Genomic DNA, 21,496 nt, shown 5'->3' on the forward strand with positions numbered 1-21,496 from the left:
AACAGTCCAAGTTAGGTAGATTAGTGATGTGTGTGTGACATTTTCTGGTACCTATACAATTTTTTATATAACATTTGTTTTCACGCGATGGCAAAATTACATTGAAGGTAAAAATGATTATTCTACATAAAAAGTTTTAGTGTAAAGCCATGCAATATATATCTAGAGCCAAATGTTGTTTTATTTCAAATTTAATTGGTCAGTAGAATGTGACTGCAGGGATTGATCGCGTGATGTGTATGAAATCCTGAACCAATAAAATACCTTCCTAATAAAATATTTTCTTTACAGGTGTCTGTAATGGCAATTAAAAACTAACCAATGAAATGGCTTTCTTAGCGCCTTTCCGCCAAGACCACGTGCAACAATTCTGAAATTATATGTATTAAGTTTACACGCTATATACTACTATATGGTTGTTCCTTACGAGATTTGTGATTAGGCAGTATTTTTTAGGTTAATTTTATATTTATATAAATTGTCGAGATAACATAATAATTTAACAGAGAAAATTAACACAAGATAAGTGCATATTAGATAATTCAAAAAAATTTGAAATAAATTATCAGAATAAAACAATACAATGTAAATGTGAATCAAATTTGTGAGAACTGGACTTATAGATTATGTACGATATGTGTGCATAGGTATGTTTATAGTTGCCCAGATTATACAATAAACAATACCCTGTGTAAGCATTTACATTTAGCACGAGATGAGAATGGGCACTCTTTCATACATATTGAAAGAATATATCCAAGAAAGATATACACAGGGAATAACGGAATAACCAAATAAGGTGAATGACTTTGGTAACAGAATAGAATATATGTGTTGAAGAATATGAAGAATATGAAGTTTTGAAATCAATCGATCAAGTACCTCAGGTATCAGTCAGGATAATTAATGAAAACTTATTAAAGGTGGAGTAAGTCTATAGGGGAAACCACAAAATAAAAAAAAACGCGTCATAAACTCCACATTATAAGTGGTGTGGACTTTATTGTAAATATAATAAAGAAATAAATACAACCAAACAACTTGCTGTCGATTAATTTTTGGGTATGCTTGTCTTCTTTTATGAAAAAATGTTAGATATAAATATATGATATAAATGATCCCAGTCACACCAGTAACCAGGCTAGGTAAGACCGGATGTCTTCTGGGTCTGCTGAGGACCATGGTTCGGAGCCTACGTCAAACTTTAGGCCCAGTCTAGACAAACCCAAAGTTGGTAAAAGGAAACTTTACTTTACTTTAAAAGATTTTACTTTCGTATGGCTTACAAAAACAAGATTAATAAATATGTAAGCCGGCTTGGTGGCGCAGTAGAAAAGGCGATTGGAATCCTGCTAGGGCATGGTCGTAAATTTACGTTTTTGATTGTTTAGAATTTGTGAATGTTCTAGGCAAGAGTGCAAAATCCGACAAGGAAAATGATCCCAGTCACGCCAGTAACCAGGCTGGGTAAGACCGGATGTCTTCTATGATGATTTCTAAAGTTGGTCACTCGCCAGTCGGTAGGCTTAATGCTGAGGACCGTGGTTCGGAGCCCATGTTAAACTTTAGGCCCAGTCCAGATAATTCCATAGTTGGTAAAATGAGACTTTAATATATATATATATATATATATATATATATATATATATATATATATATAAATATATATATATATATATATATATATATATATATATATATATATATATATATATATATATAAATAAATATATATATATATATATATATATATATAAATATATATATATATATATATATATATATATATATATATATAAATATATATATATATATATATATATATATATATATATATATATATATATATATATATATATATATAATTTTTAAAATAAAATTAGTGCTACACAATTAGAACATTTTAATAATATTTTACAATTTCTATACTTATTTTCGTATATTGTCTACTGCTAATTTTCTCTATTAAATAATTTTATTTCCTCAACAAACTTTTTTATATATAAAATTCGGAGAAATATCAATGAATAAAATATCAATATTGTGTTTGCAGCAGGAAAAATATCAATATTTTACTAAAGATGTATTGATATTTAAAAAAAAAATTAAAATTATTGATATACCGCCCCAAAATAATATTAATATTCCCTAAACTATTTTAAAGCATAGCCATATATTTAGTAAACCTGTAAAATTATTTTATATCACATCACATCACATTGCCACACCATGTAACCATCACTGCTTTATTTCGTGTTTTATTATTGGTGAATGGAGGCACCAAGCTATACAATCCCCAAAAATTGTTTTTGGTAATTAATTATTTAATTTAATTTCTAACGAGAATTTAACTAGTACTTACACTTCAGATGTTGAAACGTTTTCGCTGACCACCACTCGTTCTGTAGTTGTCGAAGGTTCTCTAGAAGCTGGTACCTCAGTGATCAAATCATTCCTGTATTAGAAACCAAATGAATTAATCAGTTTATTCAGTTTAAGAGACAAAACGGCTTACAATGTAATGTTTTCTGTCTCAGCTGGTGATGGCGACTGCGTTGTGGTTCGTCGAATAGGCTTCAAGTTAGCTTCAGTGCTGATTTCTTCCGTAGTGGTGGTCGACTCAGTAGTAGATCGAACTCTTTGTATCGAATTCGAATCATCTGCAATCTCCTCGGTGACTGGTGTAGGTGCGGTTGAGGTTGTGGTGGTTCTTCGGAAAAATTTAAATCTTGACTCGGTTTTACTTCCTTCCGTAGAAGCGATAGACTCGGTGGTTGATCGTGTCTTATTGATGGAGTCATTTTCCTCAGTTTCTGCAGTTACAGGTGCTGAGGTAGTTGTTGTGGATCGTCGGAAGAACTTGAATTTCGATTCAACACGAGGAGCTTCGGTGGTTGATGGCGTTGCGGTAGTCGAACCCCGTCTAAATAAATCGATTTTAATAAAAGAGTTCATTCCACGAATGACAGATGTGTTACTTTTTAGTTTCTTCGTCAGCTTCACCTTCAGCTTCCGGTATACTAGTTGGGGTGGTTGTGGTAGTTCGTCGCAAAATTTGATATCTGAAGCGGGAAATGACATATAAGAGAGGATTATTTATAAACCTTTTGCATCTATTTACTTCTTCGTTTTTTCATCTCGTGATGATTCAGTAGTCGATCGTCGTTTCGCAATGCTCTCGGCGTCCTCTGCATCATCGACATCATCACCAGCGTCTTCTTCGTCCTCGTCATCCGATGGTGCGGTAATTGTTGGACGTCGTATCGAAACATACTTGGACGTCGAAACACTTGATTCTGTCGTTGATGGTCGTTGACGCCTGATATTGACGTATTGCGGTATGTTGGATTTCCTCTTTACTGTCTGTTCCTCTTCTTCTTCATCGTCGCTTTCCTCCTCGTCTTCTTCATCAGATTCGTCGTCTTCAATCTCGCCTAATATCTTGTTACGTTTGAATCCACTGAAATAATGTTAAAATTAACATTCATATGTAATTTTTATTAGAAATATTACATACTCGTCGTCAACTGATTCTGTGGTGGTACTACTTTTTGGTCTTCTGATGTTAACGTATTCCAAGGTAGTCTTGGGCCTGGAAAATTGTTTGCTTCTACTGGGTGTTTCTTGTTTTTTCGCCGTTTCAACTACTTCGTCATCATCCTCTTCTGAGTCTTCTTCTTCATCATCGATTGATTTTTCAGTGGAGGGTCTAAAATTCTCCAATGATATAATATGTTAAAATATTGCTTAATAAATTACTCACCGCTGACGAGCAATCGAACTGTACTGAGGTCTCCCTCTACTAGTTTTCTTTGGTTCTTCGGTTTTTGGAAGTCCCGCGCTTTGTGGTCCACCGCTGTTTCTGCTTCTCGAGGTCGTCTTCAGGGCGTTTATGGTGTTCTTTGACGTTTTGCTCAGAACTCGCTCAAACAGCGACTTGCTCAAAGCGGATTGAGTGGTGGCCTCGGCTGCTGATGAACTAGAGGTTTCCTTCCCACCGGTTAACTGTTTCTCTAATTCTTCCAAGCCGCCAGCTTTCTTTATCAAGGCTATTAGTTCCTTGATGACCTGGGGATCTTCTTCTTTCGTCGGTTGGGATTCTTCTTCCTCATCTTCATATTCGTAATCATCCTTAAAAAGATAATATATAAAAAATAGGTATTTTAAATAATTAAGTTTACCATTTCGGAGCCTTACCTCTTTATAAGCTTCTGTAGTTGTTGTATATTTGAAACTAGATTTGCTAGTAGCTGCAGTTATCCTAGGTGGTACTCGTGAAGTCGAGAATATACTACTCAGTGTCGGTCTTGGTGTTGTTGTCGTAGTAGTTGACGTTGTACTGGACTGAGTAATTTTTTCGGTGGTGGTGGTAGAAGTCGTGGTGGGTTTTTGCAACTTCTTCTTACACAACACATTCTGACTATAATCACAAGAATCGGCAGCTTTGTTGAAGTATAGACCTAGCAAAGAAGGGATAAACTTTATGTCGATAAACTTTGTATTCATCCGCGAGTTGTACCTGCAGGACATGTAAATTGATGAGCGACGATTCCAGAGTCACCAGCGCCACTCAAACACCAGAAATATTTCTTGCAATCACGAGGATGGGGATAGAAACCTTCATCTTCGCATTTGAACTCTATAACAAAACATAATTAACTGTAAACCAATCTTCTTCTATACAAGTTTATGTCGTTACCTCCTCCCATATCTGGAGTCGGTGGTGGTGCTGGAGTTGTATAGGATGGAGTTACTATTTTTAAGCTGCTGTAGCTAGACGTCTCTACTTCTGCACTAGATGACGATTCTTTTCTTCTTTTTCCTGCTGACGATCTCTCACTAGATCGATTCTTGGATTTAATTCTAAAGGACGAGAATATTAATTTACCTTGTTGTGTATATATTTTAATAAGCCTATAAATTAGTTTTAAAGGTTTATTTTACATTTGAAGCTTCGCTGCGAAAAATCGGTATAATGTATTGTATTAAAAGTATTGTCGCTAGATAGCCTCTAATTTTTCCCATCTTTCAAACTATCTACATGTTCCATCTCGATAGAACGATTTGATTCATAAGAAGTGAAGCCCTGTTCCGACAGGCCATGACTCATGTTAAAACAATTAATAATTAGAAGGGACAAGGTCTGGAGAATAGGATGGGTGGGCTAACACTATTTAACCTATTTTAACGTGTCGGAGTATGTCTTCATCGGTTTTGCAACATGTCTTCGATCGTTGTCATTGTTGAGGAATAATTGTTGGATCTTTGCTCATATTGGGGCTCTTTTCGCATAGTGCTCGGCCCAAACACAAAAATTGTAGTAAATGGCGATCCCCATTAAGGATTTCATCAAGCAATACATTCAGATCCTCATCTTGGTGTCAAAATCCACACTTTGAAAACGAAGCTGTATTTATACATTTAGATCAATGAAGAATGGTTGCTATAAACTTCACAATATATTCGATGCCTCTCTTTAACCGTCTTTTTCTTAAAATTGATGTTAAGAAGTAAAATTTCCCACGAATGCGACTTATTCGGTACAAATTTATTTTCAACGCATTGAAAACATTTTTTGTTGATACTTCGACCAATCGATACCCTCAGTGAGGCTGTACCATGAAGTTGGTTACAAATATACCCGATGCGTTTTGACACAGTAGTATAATCTGTGGTAAATCTTTTAAAATTAATTTATAGGCCTGATATATATAAAAGCATACCTTCGTCTTTTAGGTGCGGATGTTGATACTTCTTCGGGTTTTTCAGTGGTGGTTGTTGTGGTAGTCGTGGTAGTTGTTGTGGTCTTTGTAGGCCTGCTTCTGGGTTTGGTTTTTGGAGACTTTGTCGGTTTCGATGGCGGTGAAATCAGATTCTCTTCGGTCAATCCGTAAGCGGTCAACAGGGCCTCCTTACCCGCCTCTATGAGAGGATACGGTTTACCGTGACAGTTTCCCCGGAAATCATCATTGTCGATGGCCCAAAACATGATTCCTCCTAAATTCTTTTCGGCAACGTAAATCGCCTTTTTCCTGACGATATTCTCGTCATCGTAGCCGACCCATTGATTATCTTTAAATGCTATTGGACCCATGGCGTCAGGATTCGGATCTTCGACTTCCCAATCTTGATCTTTAACATTTTCGCAAATCTGCAACGTAATAATGTGTGATTTTTTTAAACATACTACTTGATATGAAGACAGTGTGTTTATATTGGAGCGGAACATATGATAGGAGTTTGGCGTATCGCTGTTCAAGGTGCAACGCCATGAAAGGTAGATTGAAGTTGCTATGAGCTAATGTTTGGATGTAGTGCCACCAAAGACGGATTGCAACAGCACAGTTATAGATTATTGGAGTTAGGAGTTACTTGGAAACCATTCCATATCAGCTACAGCATGGAATTACTACCACCATTTGGGTAAAAACTATGTTATTCGAAAGATCATTCAATATTTACCAAGACGGTTCATTTACATTAAACTGAATGTCATAACGAGCGAGTTTCAAAGTAAATAAAACAAACAATCATACATACAGTAATTGAAACAAATATACAATACCTCATAATAAGCCAGATATCCGTTCTCTCTAGTGGCGGAACCCATATCGCCAGGTCCATCAGCAGGAGATCCAATTTCATAAGCATCAGGATTGAAGAGGGTGTATGACCTTCCATAGGTTGGTATTCCGAGAACTAGCTTGTCTGGGTCAGCTCCAAGTTTCAGGTAATGTTTGATTGTATAATCCTAAAAATATGTAAATTTTCAGATAGTATTTATATATATTGGTCATATATATTGGTATTGTCAGGTCAAGTGAAAAGTCCCCGACCTGACACAGAGGTGGCGCTACTAGAACTAAATCGATATATTTTTTAGTTAGCCCTAAGCTTAAAAAGATGCGTGTATAAATTTGACAGCTGTCGGGTAATTAGTTTGTGAATTATAGCATTTTGAGTGAAGCAACTTCTGTTATTGTGAATAAATTGATAAAAAAGAATTTCGCGTGTTGATAAAATATTGCTTTTTGAAGAGAAGAAATACAGTTGAAGCAAAAACTTGATAGCTTGATGCCGAGTTTCAGGACATTCCTCAGGAAAAACAACCATCAAGGATTGGTACGCTAAGTTTAGATATGATGAAATGAGCACCGAAGACGGTGAACGCAGTGCACGTCCAAAAGAGATTGTTACCGACGAAAACATTTAAAAAATCCATAAAATGATTTTGAATGACCGTAAATTGAAACTAAATGAAATAGCAGACACTCTAAAGATAGTAACTGAACGTGTACATCATATCAATCACGAATATTTGAGAAAGCTCTATGCAAAGTAGGTGACGCGCGAGCTCACATTTTACCAAAAACAACGACGAGTTGATGATTCGGAACAATGTTTGAAGATGATCAAGTGTAATAACCCCGAGTTTTTACGTCGATATGTGACAATGAATGAAACATGGGCCCATAATTTCACTCCGAAGTCCAATCGACAATCATCCGTGTCGACTGCACACGATGAACCCGCTCCAAAACGTGGGAAAGCGTAATAGTCGACTGACAAGGTTATGGCGTCTGCATTTTAGGATGCGCATGAAATAATTTTCATTGAATACCTTGAAAAAGGAAGGACTACTTTACTACAGCGACTATTAAATAGTATTATTGGACCGTTTGAAGGACGAAATTGCCGAAAAACGGCCGAATTTTAAGAAAAAGAAAGTGCTGCTTCACCAAGACAATGCACCGTGTCAAAAATCCATGAATTGGACTTCGAATTGCTTCCTCATCCACCGTATTCTCCAGATCTGGCCCCCAGCGACTATTTTCTGTTCTCAGATCTCAAAAGAATGCTCGCTCGAAAGAAATGTTCGTCGAATGAAGAGGTGATCGCCGAAACGGAGGCCTATTTTGAAGCAAAGGACAAATCGTACTATAAAAATGGTATGGAAAAGTTGGGGGGTCGCTATAATCAGTGTATCACCCTTGAAAGGAATTATGTTGAATAAAATAAACTAATTTTTCCAAAAAATGTGTTTTACAATGGTAGACCGGGGACTTTTCAATTGACCTGTTATATATGCTAAAACTCGATAAGGGCAAGACCGATTTGGCTAATTTTGATGTTGAAATACTTATGGATGTCTAGGGAAAGTCATATCGCAATAAAAGGTGGAATAATTGCGAGAAAATATAAAAAATAAAGGGTCCCGTCGCTGTTATCAATAGTTTCATTTTCACAAAGGATCGACATGTTTGATTGGTCGCTAAATATATATAGATTCGTTTATTTTGTGTGTAATCTTTATAAACCCATTAGTTAGTAGATTCGAACTAAAATAACGAATTTAATTTTAGTGGAATAAAAATGTATATGTCAATAGCCTCTATATCTTATCGAAACACAAATGTTACAAAACAAATATTAAATGTCATGATTAAATAAAGGTTTTAATACATTACAAATCAAGAGGCTTTGATCCAAGAAATATTTTGTTATGAAATAGCGCATTCTCGTGAATTAGGTACAGTTATTGATTTATATTAGTTTTGTATTTTTAAATGACACAAAAGCGATAAATCATATTTTACGACATTAGCGTACGTAGCAATAAAAACCTCAATTAGTAATCCTTATCATTGATTGTTTTGTTGACGAAAATATTTTTAGAAACATTCTAAGTACCTTAATAAATAAAATCTCAAGTAATAATTACACATAAAAATTTATAATACATAATTGAGCTAAAGTATTTTTAAATTTATAAACAAAAAATGTTCGCAAATTCTACTAAATCCTGCTAAGAATTTGTTATTAAAATCAAAGATTTAGCACTAAGGTGTCAGAATGTATTAATTATATTTCTTGCAAGTCACTGTTAAAATAAGCTATATTATTTAGTTATAAATTGAATCGAAGTAGAGAATAAAAACATTTAAAAAATTATGCAATTGATAATTTAGTGGAAAAGTATTAATCAACTGAGAAAACAAAATTGCAAATATTATGTTATAAACATTCAAATTGTGATTAGACCAAAATGTAAAATGTGTGGTTTATTAAAGTACATGAATATTGTTACAAAAATGAATCTCCTTAAGCTTATTTTAAGACTAATATGCAAGGAATAGATAAATTAATATCAATCAGATCAGATATACACGCCATGATTATTTATATATTCTATGTTCGGTTGTATATATATACTTTTTTAAATATATTTTAAAATCTCCTTTTACCAACTATGGGTTTATCTGGACTGCGCTTAAAGTTTAAAGTGTTTAAAGTTTAATTAAGCCTACCGACTGGAGAGTGACCAACTTTAGAAATTATCCCAGAAGACATCCGGTCTTACCCTACCTGGTTACCGACGTGACTAGGATCATTTTCCTCGTCGTTTTACACCCTTGCCTAGAACATTCACAAATTTTAAACAATAACAAACATAAATTTACGACCAAGCCCCCCCAGCAGGATTCGAACCCGCGGCTATTGCCACAGTAGGAAGACCGTCCCATCGCCTTTACCACTGCGCCACCAAGCTATATATACATTTTCAAATGTATGTTCGCCGATTTCTCCGTCTATTATGGGCTAATTTTGAAAATTATTTTTTTATTCGAAATAGTGTACTTCCGAGGTGGTCTCATTGGAACCAAGTTAGGATCTGATGGGGAGAAGGGGGGGAAATCTCAAATTCCAAACGCACGTACAATGTTTTCACATATTATTTTATCTAAAATAATCAGATATTGGTGTATACTGTAATTGTTGAACTGATGTAACGAATAATTGGAAGTAGTTCAGTGTAAAAGTCAGTCGGTTTGCTTTTTAAGCTCTACCCATAGCATATGGGACGTTGTAGAAACATTTCAGGCAACTGTTTCTATGGTGTATTGGTTAGATCGTTGGGCCCATATGCGGAGGTTGTGGATTCAATTCCCAACAGGGTGGCAACTATGTTTGTTCTAGTTTGATTGGAATATTTGTCAAATTACCTAGACTGCATTTTAATCATCAGTTTAATTATCAGTTTTTTATTTTTTTCGTTTTATAGATTTTTTTGTTTTGGAACAGGCCAAATGTTCTTCCAACGCGGGCAACACTAGTTATATTACCTAAACGGCCAATCCGATGATGCTAACTGAATCATTCAATTTTAATTAACCGCAAATCGGTTATCGAGAACCGTATCAATTAGACAGTTGAAAAACATCTCCGAGCTCCATTTTTTTCTTGATTGTGCCGATAAATCGCGTATCGAAATATTCTATAATCGGTAATGAGTAATTTTTATAATCGTAAATAGTTTAGGTAACCGTCCATTGAAAAAGTCCGCAACGTTACAAAAACGTTACGCTTGTTTTATAATTATTTTTTTCTTTTGATTGGTCGTGTTTCTGAAATCCGCGACAAAATTCAGAAAAATTCGCGAAAGGGTTTGTTGGAAATATTATTTTTGACAATATTGAATACTGAATTCGTTTCGTCTTCTTGTTTCATCAATGACACCATTCTTTTGAGAAACATTGGAACTTCATTTTTAATTAAAACCATTGATAATCTTTATCCAATATACTTTCCCGTCGTTATTACAATATACCGTTATCACATAGAATAAATTCAATATTATACTTAAATCAGAACTTCAGCTTATTTTTTTTAATGGTTTTTGACACTTTCATTATAATTGGTCATAAATATATTTAAAAGCAATGTACCATTTCTTTAAACAAACCACAAAAAGTTTCAAAACAAAATCAAAACAAATATAAAAAAGAAGAATAATGGAGGTTATATACAGCTATAATTAGTAACTACATATAGGGCACCAACATTGGAGTATATTGAGGTTTCCCATACATTGTGTGTTGTGAATCTGGATGATCGGTTGATCCAATAATCTGGAATGATTGAGGCCAATCGATTTGACCTTGTATTAAAATTATTAACTTTTTCTCTTTTGTCAGAGTCATTAAAAACATACATTCCAATTTGAATATTTGTACAAACTAGTACAAACTAGTCTTGTAAAAAATATTTTATGAAAATTTTATTTTTTCATTTATTTCCCCCTGTAGTAAATAAATCCACTTTGCGCGCCCTCATGTGGCTCGAACGACCAATACTTTTACAGTATTATACATGGGAGATAGTATTCTAAGTCTATTTATTCTGTGTATGTCATTAATTTGCAATGGTAAACCAAATTTATTCAAAAACCAATTTTCCTTATAATTTTTTCTGATATTTTAATAGTTATTCTGCAATTCAGAACGAAGACGAATCCAATAAATCAGATATCATTAAAATCGTTCCAGTAGTTTTTCGGTTAATTATTAAACTGATTTTTATAAAACTGAATATGTTACAGAAACTAACAACTAAAAAATCAGAAAACCCTGTGCTATTGTTTAAAGACGAAATTATATAACCAGTCAATATTAATCAATAGAACTTTTTATCCATAATTACACTATCTCAGAATTGGGTCTGGTGCATTAATCCATAGATAAAATAACACAAGAAACAGACCAATGTATTATACTTAATTATCTCTTGCATAAAATTCAATTGAATTGATTTAATAGCCGGAACAGTCACAAAATAATGCTTATAAAACTGACCATTAATTATTAAATTGTAATTATAAATGTCTAGTTAGTATGAAGAAATTTCAATATAACCGAATACTTTCAAAAGCAATTGATTTTAAATAGACCTTTTAAACTGTTTAGCTGCACCATAATATTCAAATAACAAATAAGAAAGATACATTCTCTTGTTACGATATTGGAAATATTGTTAGTTGGATTAAATACAAAAACGGTTTAATCAAAGATTATACAACAGCACAGTACTGATTTTCACCAAATTTGTTGGATGTGTCATTGCTTGTCCGCGAATTATGGTATCATTTCATAGCAGGGCGAAGTATTTTTGATCTTATACACACTAAAGGCGCTGCTATCAATAAAATTTTACGGCGATTTTCAAGTTTCTTTGATGTCATTGCTCGCGCCGTTTATTTTTTGATATTTAGTCTTGTGTTTTTGTGATGTTTTTGCAATGAAACCTGCAATAATACGTGTTTTGTATATGATAGTTGACAAGACATTGCAAAAATATATCGATTTCCCAAAATTAAAGATGATGTATGTTGAATTTAAAAGTCTTAACGGCTGTAATTATTTCTTTGGTAGGTCTGAAATGTTTAAAATGTTTACGTAAGTATCATTTTAAAATGTTCTTGGATATTATCGTATAACTCTGGATAAGACAATGATATGTTGTTTAAAATATCATCATTAGGCAAAAATTAATGCTTCATAAGAAGGTTTAAATGTTTTTTTATTATCTTTAACTTTTTTAAATGGTAAGAAAAATATGTCGTTTATCTTATAGTGTGTAGCGGGTTGAGTATTTCTTAACCAACTATACTGTAAAAATATGTGGGTACTAAGGTAATGATACCATTTTCTTTATAAATGTATTAATTTTTTAAATATAGTATTTTAAACTGTATAATTTCATTTATATTAAAATATTTGGAAACTCTGAAAAATTTTATAACTGATTTTATTCATAGCAAAAGAATTATTAACTTTATATAAAAAATAAGGTTTTTTATGTTTTCCTAACCTCAAAATTGCTAAAATACAAAACTTTTAGTTCATTTGGAGATCCACATTTTTCTTGCACTTTTCTTACAGGAAAAATCGCGATTTTAGGCCATTTTCAGTCTTTTTCTTCTAATTTTGGTTTAATCAAAGATACACTGATTAAAAATATCAGCACTTATGTAAATTCTAATGTTCAGTTATCAGGTTATATTGGTCAAGGTTAAAACTTAAGTATTTTAAAAATACAGACAAAATATAATTTTAGAAAAAAGAAAATGAACTTAATTTTTGGTTGTATCTGAAAGGTTATTTGCTTCATATAAAAAATATAGTTTTATAATCTTTTCTTCACAATTTACGTATAATATAAAAGTTTCACTGTGTTTAGAAACCAATATTTTAAAGCCATTTTTCCTTAATATTCACTAAAAAAATTTGATATTTTTGAAGATATAACAAAATATTATATGAACTTAAAAGTGTTTTGGTCATTTTTTTCTTGTTTATTATATACTATTACTATATTATTACTTTTGAAACATTATTACTCTCACTAACTACCAAAAAATTTTCATTTGGACAAATTTTAATATTAAGTTCCCAATCTAGATTTAGGTCTGCTCAACACATAATAAAAATTTCCTCTATCATCTATAATTTTATAGATTGAATAAGATTTAGAGTAGATTAGGTCTGGTGTTTTAATAATTTATCTTTATTGAACTTTATAAATCAATATACAAGCTTACTAGATAGTATATACTGACCTACAATTTAGTGTTATCATATAAATAATTAATATAATTTGACCTAGTAAATTTACAAAATTGTCATTGCAAATTTGTATTTGAATTCGTTTTACAATAACAGACAGGAAATATTTTGCAGACCATTGATCTACTTAAGGGAATGATTACTGTAAATGCGGTTTATTCAAAATACTAACTGCGTATTACAGTTACCTTCACCTAAATAAATTTAACGGGTAAATATCTAACGGTCAGAATTTCCTATGATCGAAGATCGACAATAAAGCCTATTATATTGTCAAATTTTTACTACTATTAACATATGTTATATATATTATTAATACGACCTTAGAACGCAGAATTTATTGAAAATTGAAGTAAAATACATTTATTGATTGTCTAAAAGTAAATTACAAATGACAGATGTCACAGTTAAAATATCACTGCAATTACATACTAAATGACACTAGATCATTACATAAGACAAAGAAAGCATGTTATAAAGGCTTTCTCTATTTTCTTTCGTTTGTATTAATTGTTAATTAAATACGCCTTAAAGTTTTATGTTAATTTTTTTTGCTATTGGATAGAGGGAACAATAGAATTTGTCAAAGAGAATGAGCATTGTTTAATTGCGAAGATTAAGATACGTATTCCCATGTCAGTTTGAACACAATGGCCTTTGATTTTAACTTTCGACACGAAATCGGACAGATATCATTGTAATGTATTTGAAATTGTTGAGATTTAATTAAAATTAATATATACGACGAAAATAATTGCTAGAAACTGAGGCTACTATTTTTTGTCGATGAGAGAATTAAATGAACAATAACTAATTTATAATAAATATAAATGTAATGAAATGCTGAATCTATTAATAGTCTTATATATCGATCAAATAAATAGTAAATAAAATATATTAGCAACTACATACATTTGGAAGGTTGTCCTAGAAGTTAATAACGTCATATTTAACAGGTCAATTGAAAAATTCCTGGCCCAACATAGTAAGACAAATTTTTTTGGCAAAATTAGTTTTTTCCTATTCAACATAATTCCGTTCAAGGGTGATACACTGATTCCAAATTTTCGATACCATATTTGTAATACGATTTGTCCTTTGCTTCAAAATAGGCCTCATTTTCGTCGTTCACCTCCTCATTCGACGAAAATTTCTTCCCAGCGAGCATCCTTTTGAGATCTGCGAATAGGAAATAGTCGCTGGAGGCCAGATCTGGAGAATACGGTGGATTAGGAATAAATTCGAAGCCCCATTCATGGATTTTGAACACGTTGCATTGTCTTGGTGAAGCAGGACTTTCTTTTTCTCCAAATATGGCCATTTTTCGGCGATTTCGTCCTTCAAACGGTCCAATAAGGCTATATAATAGTTTCTGTTGGTGGTCCTTCATTTTTTAAGGTAGTCAATGAAAATTATTCCATGCGCACCCTAAAATTCAGACGCCATATCCTTGCCAGCTGACTGTTACGTTTTTCCACGTTTTTTTTTACACTCGGATGACTGTCGATTGGACTTCGGAGTGAAATGATGGCCAAATTTCATCCACTGTCACATATCAACGGAAAAACTCGGGTTTATTACGCTTGATAACCTTCAAACACTACTCCGAATCATCAACTGGTCGTTGTTTTTGGTCAAAAGTGAGCTCGCGCGGCACTCACTTTGCATAGAGCTTCCTCATACGCAAATATTCGTGAATGATATGATGTACACGTTCAGTTGATATCTTTAGAGTATCTGCTATTTTATTCAGTTTCAATTCACGTCTAAACTTAGCATAGCAATCCTTGAAGGTTGATTTTCCTGAGGCAGTGTCCGGAAACTCGGCATCAAGCCAAGTTTTTGCTTCATCTGTATTTTTCCCTTCAAAAAGCAATATTTTATCAACACGCGAAATTCCTTTTCATCCATTTTTTTCACAATAAAAAAGTTGCTTCACTCAAAATACTAAAATTTACAAACTAATGGCCCGACAGCTGTCAAGTTTATACACGCATCTTTTAAAAGTTACGGACAACTAAAAAACATATGGATTTAATTCTAGTAGCGCCATATATGTGTCAGGCCCGGGACTTTTCAATTGCATGTTAAAATGTTGAAAATATAATTTCACATTTGTTCAAGAACCATTTCGAATGTGCCATGGAATGTTAAGAAAGATTTTTTTCACATTCGTACATACTCTTGTTTTATTTATTTAAAATTAGAATTTCTTATTACCGCATAATAACAAGTTTTTGTTTTACTTAAACCTACAGATTATTGTAGTAACTGGGATGGTTGTTTCTTGTCTAACTTTAAACTATCTCTAGAGAGAACAATTTTAATATACATCTAAGGCCACTCGATATTCTGATGATGAATCTACGAATATTGAAACAGTAGGATAACCTTGTAGCTTTAAACACGGAATCTACTACATGCTACAAGCTAGCTACGTGGCAGTGTATGGAATAATGTTCTATTGCCTGGTTGGTCAACTGATTTATATCTTTGCTGATGTTGACTGATGTTAACGAAGGCACCAACTCTTTTGAAGCTTTGGGAGTTATTTTCGGTGGGTTAACAGTAAGAAAACACTTTGGAGAGACTTGTTATCGGGTTCGATTCGGTTTGAACTGTTCAAACATTCAGCGTCTGCCAGTTTCCGGATGAATTTGGGTGCTTCTGACAAACCATGGAACGTTCAAAGATGCCGTAGAATCGTATTCTGTACTACCTGAACTTTTTCCATCCGACTGAAACTAATATAATGATACCAGACATTTAGTTCGTATATGGACATTATAATATATCTATATTATGACATATTCACATAGATATAATATAGATGGATATTATATTATAATTTTCTTTTTCTGTATATGAGTTGGGAAAGGAATGTGGCGATTGTATATGTTTTATTGCAGGCCTTGTTGATTGGGGTTAATTTCATGTCATGGGATTAACTGATATGCGCGAATGTATCTATGTATATGGACAATAATAGCTTGTATTTTGCATGCATTAATTTGCAATCTGTACATCAGGTCTTCAGATATATCTGCTATATGCTATACGAATTCGATCCATTCGGTAAAGTCCAAAAAAAAAACGGCACAAAGCTCATGATTTCTGTTAACTGGATGATGGATTTTTTCGGCCAACATAGTGGTCTGATATGTGCATGAATTTTTGACACGAAACGCGTAGATGTTCTTTTTTTTGGGTCGTTCTTCATCCATGACTTTTTCGGAGCTCTTCTTTCATTCAGAAGTCCAGCCATCATCTTTCATCCAGAAGTCTACGAAAAATTAATTCGCCTTTCATTTGATAGGCATGTCTATACCATTCGAATCTGCATCTCTGAATTTGTTTCGCAACAGTGAACTGATTGTCGCATCTTCGCGACGAATTACTTTATTTTTAACACGATCTAGGAAATAAAAATGAAAAAGGCAAATTTTAGCTTTTGCTGCAAAAATGCTTTTAAAATTTCTTCTCTACCACGCAGATCATCTCAGATAAGCAAACGTTTCTACAATAGAAAAATTCTCCTGTTTTACTAATCCCAAGTTTATGAAGTATTGGGCTATTCTAATTGGATCCCAAAGTGTGAGTTGTTGATGCTTTATTTCTTTCCTTATTAATTTTAAGCTATATTAATCAGCGAACATCAAATCCCTTAAGGAGTGGTAGGAGAAGTAGTAGTTTTTTGAATTGGTATATTTAAATTTTATTGCATTTCAGAGTCATTTTTATCATTTTAGTCATATAGATTAAAAATATCAAATCGTATGCTTTCAACGGATGCTCTTTGTTATAACATTTTGACACGGTATACACCCGGACGTAACCAGGAAGTAAAAGAACTTATAGATATCAGCTACAGTTACAAATTACTTAAAATTCTAAACGAAACCCCACGTTCGAATCCAGTCATATTAACAATCGGCGTTTTTTTTATTGAAATCAAACAAAAAGCGAATTTAAATATTTAATTTATGCGTGCCAATACGATCGTTAAACAAAATAACTGTAATGACCGTACACATACACACAGAAAACAGTTAAATAATTAACGGACGGATACTCACGATATTCAGTTCCGCGTCGTAATTGTATTCGTTATCTTCTTCCAGGGGATACAGGGGGGCGTGGTGATTCACCGCCGGCTCGAATGCTGAATGGTAGTCGTAAGATAAAATGTTCATCCAGTCTAGATATCTATGAACAGAAAAATATATGGAAATAATCATAAAATTCTTAGTTAAGACACGTACTTAGTTAATTTCGGTACGTCGTAACCTTTATTGATGTACTCGATACCGGCCGGTACCGCCATGGTGAGCAGGAGTCGTGTCCTGCCGGTTTTATCAGATTCACGTTCAAATTCCTCACGAAGTTCCTAAAAATTTCATTAATTTTACAGGTTAATTAATACATTTCTAATATCTTACATAATCACAGCAATTAACAGCAAAGAGAGCTTTATTAGAAATAGAAAATAAGTTGTCGCGTTTTTTTTACTCAGTTTTTTTTTTAATTAATTAAAGACCTTGGACTTTTAGGCTCGTTATTGAATGTTTTGTAATATATAGTCTGTCTAAAGTAGCAGTGAACTCACGGGATCAAGATACATAATGTATTAAAAGGAGATTATCAAGTGAAATGGAGGAAGTAACCGCATTAGCCTGCAAATGTCGGCCGGTTGTCAAATGTCTGCAAAATTCTTCAAACATTAGTGATAATAAGAGGTTATAAATCGGTATTTTGGCGCTTTATTTGTTTTGTTAAACTTCAAATCGCTGCTGAATATTTGGGATTACTCTGATTTGGTTGATTATTCTAATTGAAAAGAGACACAACGCTATCTAACTAGTTCAAATACGTAAAAGAATGAGGCTGTCAAAGTCGTCTGGTTGTCAGACGTATGCAAAATTCTTGAAAGCAATGGTGATTAGAGGTTATAACTCTAACCTATAAACTATAGGGGCTGTATGATTAAATGTAATTTTTAGATACACTGTAATGTCAAAATACATTATATTTGATAAAATTTTTGTTTACTTATTTTATTTAGATTAGAATTTTGTTGTATGGCAAAGAAAAAGTGAACTAAAAATCACAATTGGTACGACAACATTGCGACGTTTTGACGTCACAAAATCAGATGTTGTATGTACAAAACAACTTTGAATAAACTATAGTTAATAAATACACTGTAAATAAATGCACAGAAGGCGAATAACGAGAATTACTTTAAATATCTGAATACAAAGAGTAGAAATAGTTTTTTTAATAGCAAATAGAAAAAATACTGGAGATAAAGGGTGAATGTAGTTTTTAATGCAATCTATTAGAGAACAACCTAAGTTTATTACAGTTTTAAATAGTCTATAAAAAGGATACTAGATTTACCAGTCTCCACGCATCATGGAAAACTGCAGAGGAAATAGATATATCAGGAAAACATAAGAGCCAAAAATGTATTATCTACAAAATGTTTTAAATGCAGTCGAATTTAAAAACTGAATAATAAGATAATGTAATAATGTATTGTAAAACATGCCTTTCACTGATGCTGAAATATTATCACAAAATAATTCAATTTGCCCATTAAAACTTTATGTTTCTATACAGCAGTGGAATTTATGTTTTAATAGTACTGATCTTTCTCATCAAAAACATTATTCAATTTAATTTGGCCTTCGAATATACTGCCAAATACAGTTTGTAAAAATATAATCTTTTTTCGAACTACAAGCGGATTTTTCCTTTTTATTTTACACTAATTAAAATGAGACATAATGCGGACCGATGCGTCGGTACATGTAACCAAATCAGTCTGTTATATTCGATTTGTTTTGTTACCACTCGACACTGTCGTCAAATGTTTACAAAATTCTTTACAATTTAATATCGCGACGTGTGGACGTCATAAATTATGATGACGTGCATTGGCTGTTTTAACAGACAGACAATAGCTGTATTCTTAAAATACCCCATACAAAATTATTTAATTATATTACTTCAATGTATATAATAAAATAAATTAAAAGAATATTGTAAGACTAATGATCTCTTATATTTAGTAGTAATGATTTTCAGTTGATAAAGCATTTTAGTTCATAAAATCAAAGAAGACATTGGATGTAACTGTCACATTTTTGGTATTCTGTATTGTTGAGTTAAAAAACATAATTAATAATAAATAAATGATAAAACATAATAAATATAATTAAACCAAATAAACTTGCAGTTTGTTTGACTAACAAAATATGACATTTTGATTGTAAATGAAATACATTGTTATAAAAATGAGAATATTTGCTATATCACGTCGTATAAGTGTTGATAATTTTTTATTCTTTGTTATTATTTATTAAGTTATTATTTTAAATTGTTTGTTTTGATCATAAAATGAGCAAATTATTCAAACATTATAGACTATTTTCGTACAAACACACATTTATTTACACAAAACTACATTCCACCAGTCGAAAATAGACAAAAACCTCTTAATCCCACAACGATATGATTCATTGCCTAGCTCACCTTCACCAGTTGTGCGTAATTGTCTCTGTCTCGCGTCTTCCCCCCATCTCTGAACGTCGGATATTCCCAATCTAGATCCAATCCGTCGAAATGGTTTTGTCGGAGAAATTTGATTGTGTTCTTGACCAGTTCCTTACGCCTTTCGGCGTTGGCCACCATGGGCGAGAACCTGGAGGAACCCTCGTTCCATCCACCAATAGCGATTAAGGTTTTCAGGTTCTTGTTGTAGGTTTTTAGACCGGTGAATTTGGCATAACCACCTGAAAGAATAAGGCATGTATATTATATATAGAATAATTCTAAATTTCTAAAATTTAAAATTCTATATCCCTATTTTGATAACCATTTTCTCAAGTATTTGAAATTTGATGGATGGAAAGTTCGATTTTACTTCACCAGGTCGTTTTTACTAGGTGCTTGTATATATTTTGACCTATGATATCATTTGGTGAACGTTTAATGTATTGCAAACAACTGTTAACTTTGATGCTTTTAACATTTTTTTTTCAGATAGCAGTCTTGAACTGTAGGAGAGCAAACATGTTGATTTAAAAAATGCAACTGTATTTTCTCTTTTCTTTCCGTAAATGAATGGACATACACGGACTTAATTTTAAGTGATTTTATTTTATGAACAACTTAGATATTATGATAAATACTTAAACTACACAATAAGGGATGTAAGACTAAAGTATTTACAAAATGATACAAAGTACTTCCTCCTTGAGTCCTTGGTGATGGTTCATAAAGTTGGATCTAAGATTATTTTCTGCCACCTGTTTTGGGAATATTTCCGAAAAGGGAAAGTCTCCCTCAAATATAGTTTGTAATTGCAGATATATAGGCTGGGACAAAAGTGTTGTGTAGACGTCCATTTTATTATGGATAAATATACGCCACAAGAACGCAGAAAGCAGAAATAATGACAATATTTATTGAAATTAATCATTCCATTATTGTCACTCAGAGGAAATTGCATCAATGGACTTTTGCCCCACCCTAGAGTTAACTATAGAAATAAATTATTCAATTTAACACATATATTATTACAAAAGACTCTTTGGTTTTTGAAGATGACCAACCCTGGACACTCAAACAGCATAAAAACAAATATAGATTCTAAAAGAAATAGCAGAATTATTTAGTGCTGGTAATTAGTAATTATTACTATTTCATTATAGTTATTCCTGTACACTTTAAACCTTTAATCAATAGTATGTAAATATATGAAAAATATATAATCATATTACAATATTCATACGAAATCTGAATCACTCCTTTATAAAAATAGCAGAATGACGACTACTTCTGCACGATGAGCTTCGAATGTTTACGAAACGAAAGCGTTTAAAGAGACAATGCTGTCCGAATTCGAGGAGTGTAGGTGAACAAAATAATTTTTAATAATAGCGAAGGTCGTCGCAAATAGCTTCACAGAAGATAACTCGGCAGACACAAAGTGATGAAGAATCGAGGTTCGTCAACGTATCTCTCACACGAAGCCAATTAAAATGACTTTTTAATTAAAACTAAATTGGTGATGTTGCGTAACGTAT

The 21,496-nt window shown here is 32.6% G+C and overlaps 1 protein-coding gene across 1 annotated transcript in view; it reads right to left on the bottom strand.

The window, feature by feature from the left end:
• Positions 1-21,496, bottom strand: part of Cht6 (Chitinase 6) — an 81,847-nt gene that overhangs the window by 5,530 nt on the left and 54,821 nt on the right. The window contains exons 4-17 of the mRNA XM_076408401.1: positions 19,941-20,200; positions 17,666-17,790; positions 17,480-17,609; positions 6,566-6,751; positions 5,724-6,151; positions 4,700-4,863; positions 4,520-4,639; positions 4,198-4,460; positions 3,764-4,131; positions 3,518-3,709; positions 3,122-3,460; positions 2,979-3,062; positions 2,516-2,923; positions 2,363-2,455 (exon numbers count right to left, since the gene is read on the bottom strand). Of these exons, the coding sequence (XP_076264516.1) occupies positions 2,363-2,455; positions 2,516-2,923; positions 2,979-3,062; positions 3,122-3,460; positions 3,518-3,709; positions 3,764-4,131; positions 4,198-4,460; positions 4,520-4,639; positions 4,700-4,863; positions 5,724-6,151; positions 6,566-6,751; positions 17,480-17,609; positions 17,666-17,790; positions 19,941-20,200 (3,160 nt within the window). The remainder of the gene's footprint in view (positions 1-2,362; positions 2,456-2,515; positions 2,924-2,978; positions 3,063-3,121; positions 3,461-3,517; positions 3,710-3,763; positions 4,132-4,197; positions 4,461-4,519; positions 4,640-4,699; positions 4,864-5,723; positions 6,152-6,565; positions 6,752-17,479; positions 17,610-17,665; positions 17,791-19,940; positions 20,201-21,496) is intronic.

The sequence above is a fragment of the Rhynchophorus ferrugineus genome, unplaced genomic scaffold (genome assembly GCF_030347505.1).
Source record: "Rhynchophorus ferrugineus isolate W39M unplaced genomic scaffold, kcgeb_rfMv2 rfM6, whole genome shotgun sequence".
Lineage (NCBI taxonomy): Eukaryota > Metazoa > Arthropoda > Insecta > Coleoptera > Curculionidae > Rhynchophorus > Rhynchophorus ferrugineus.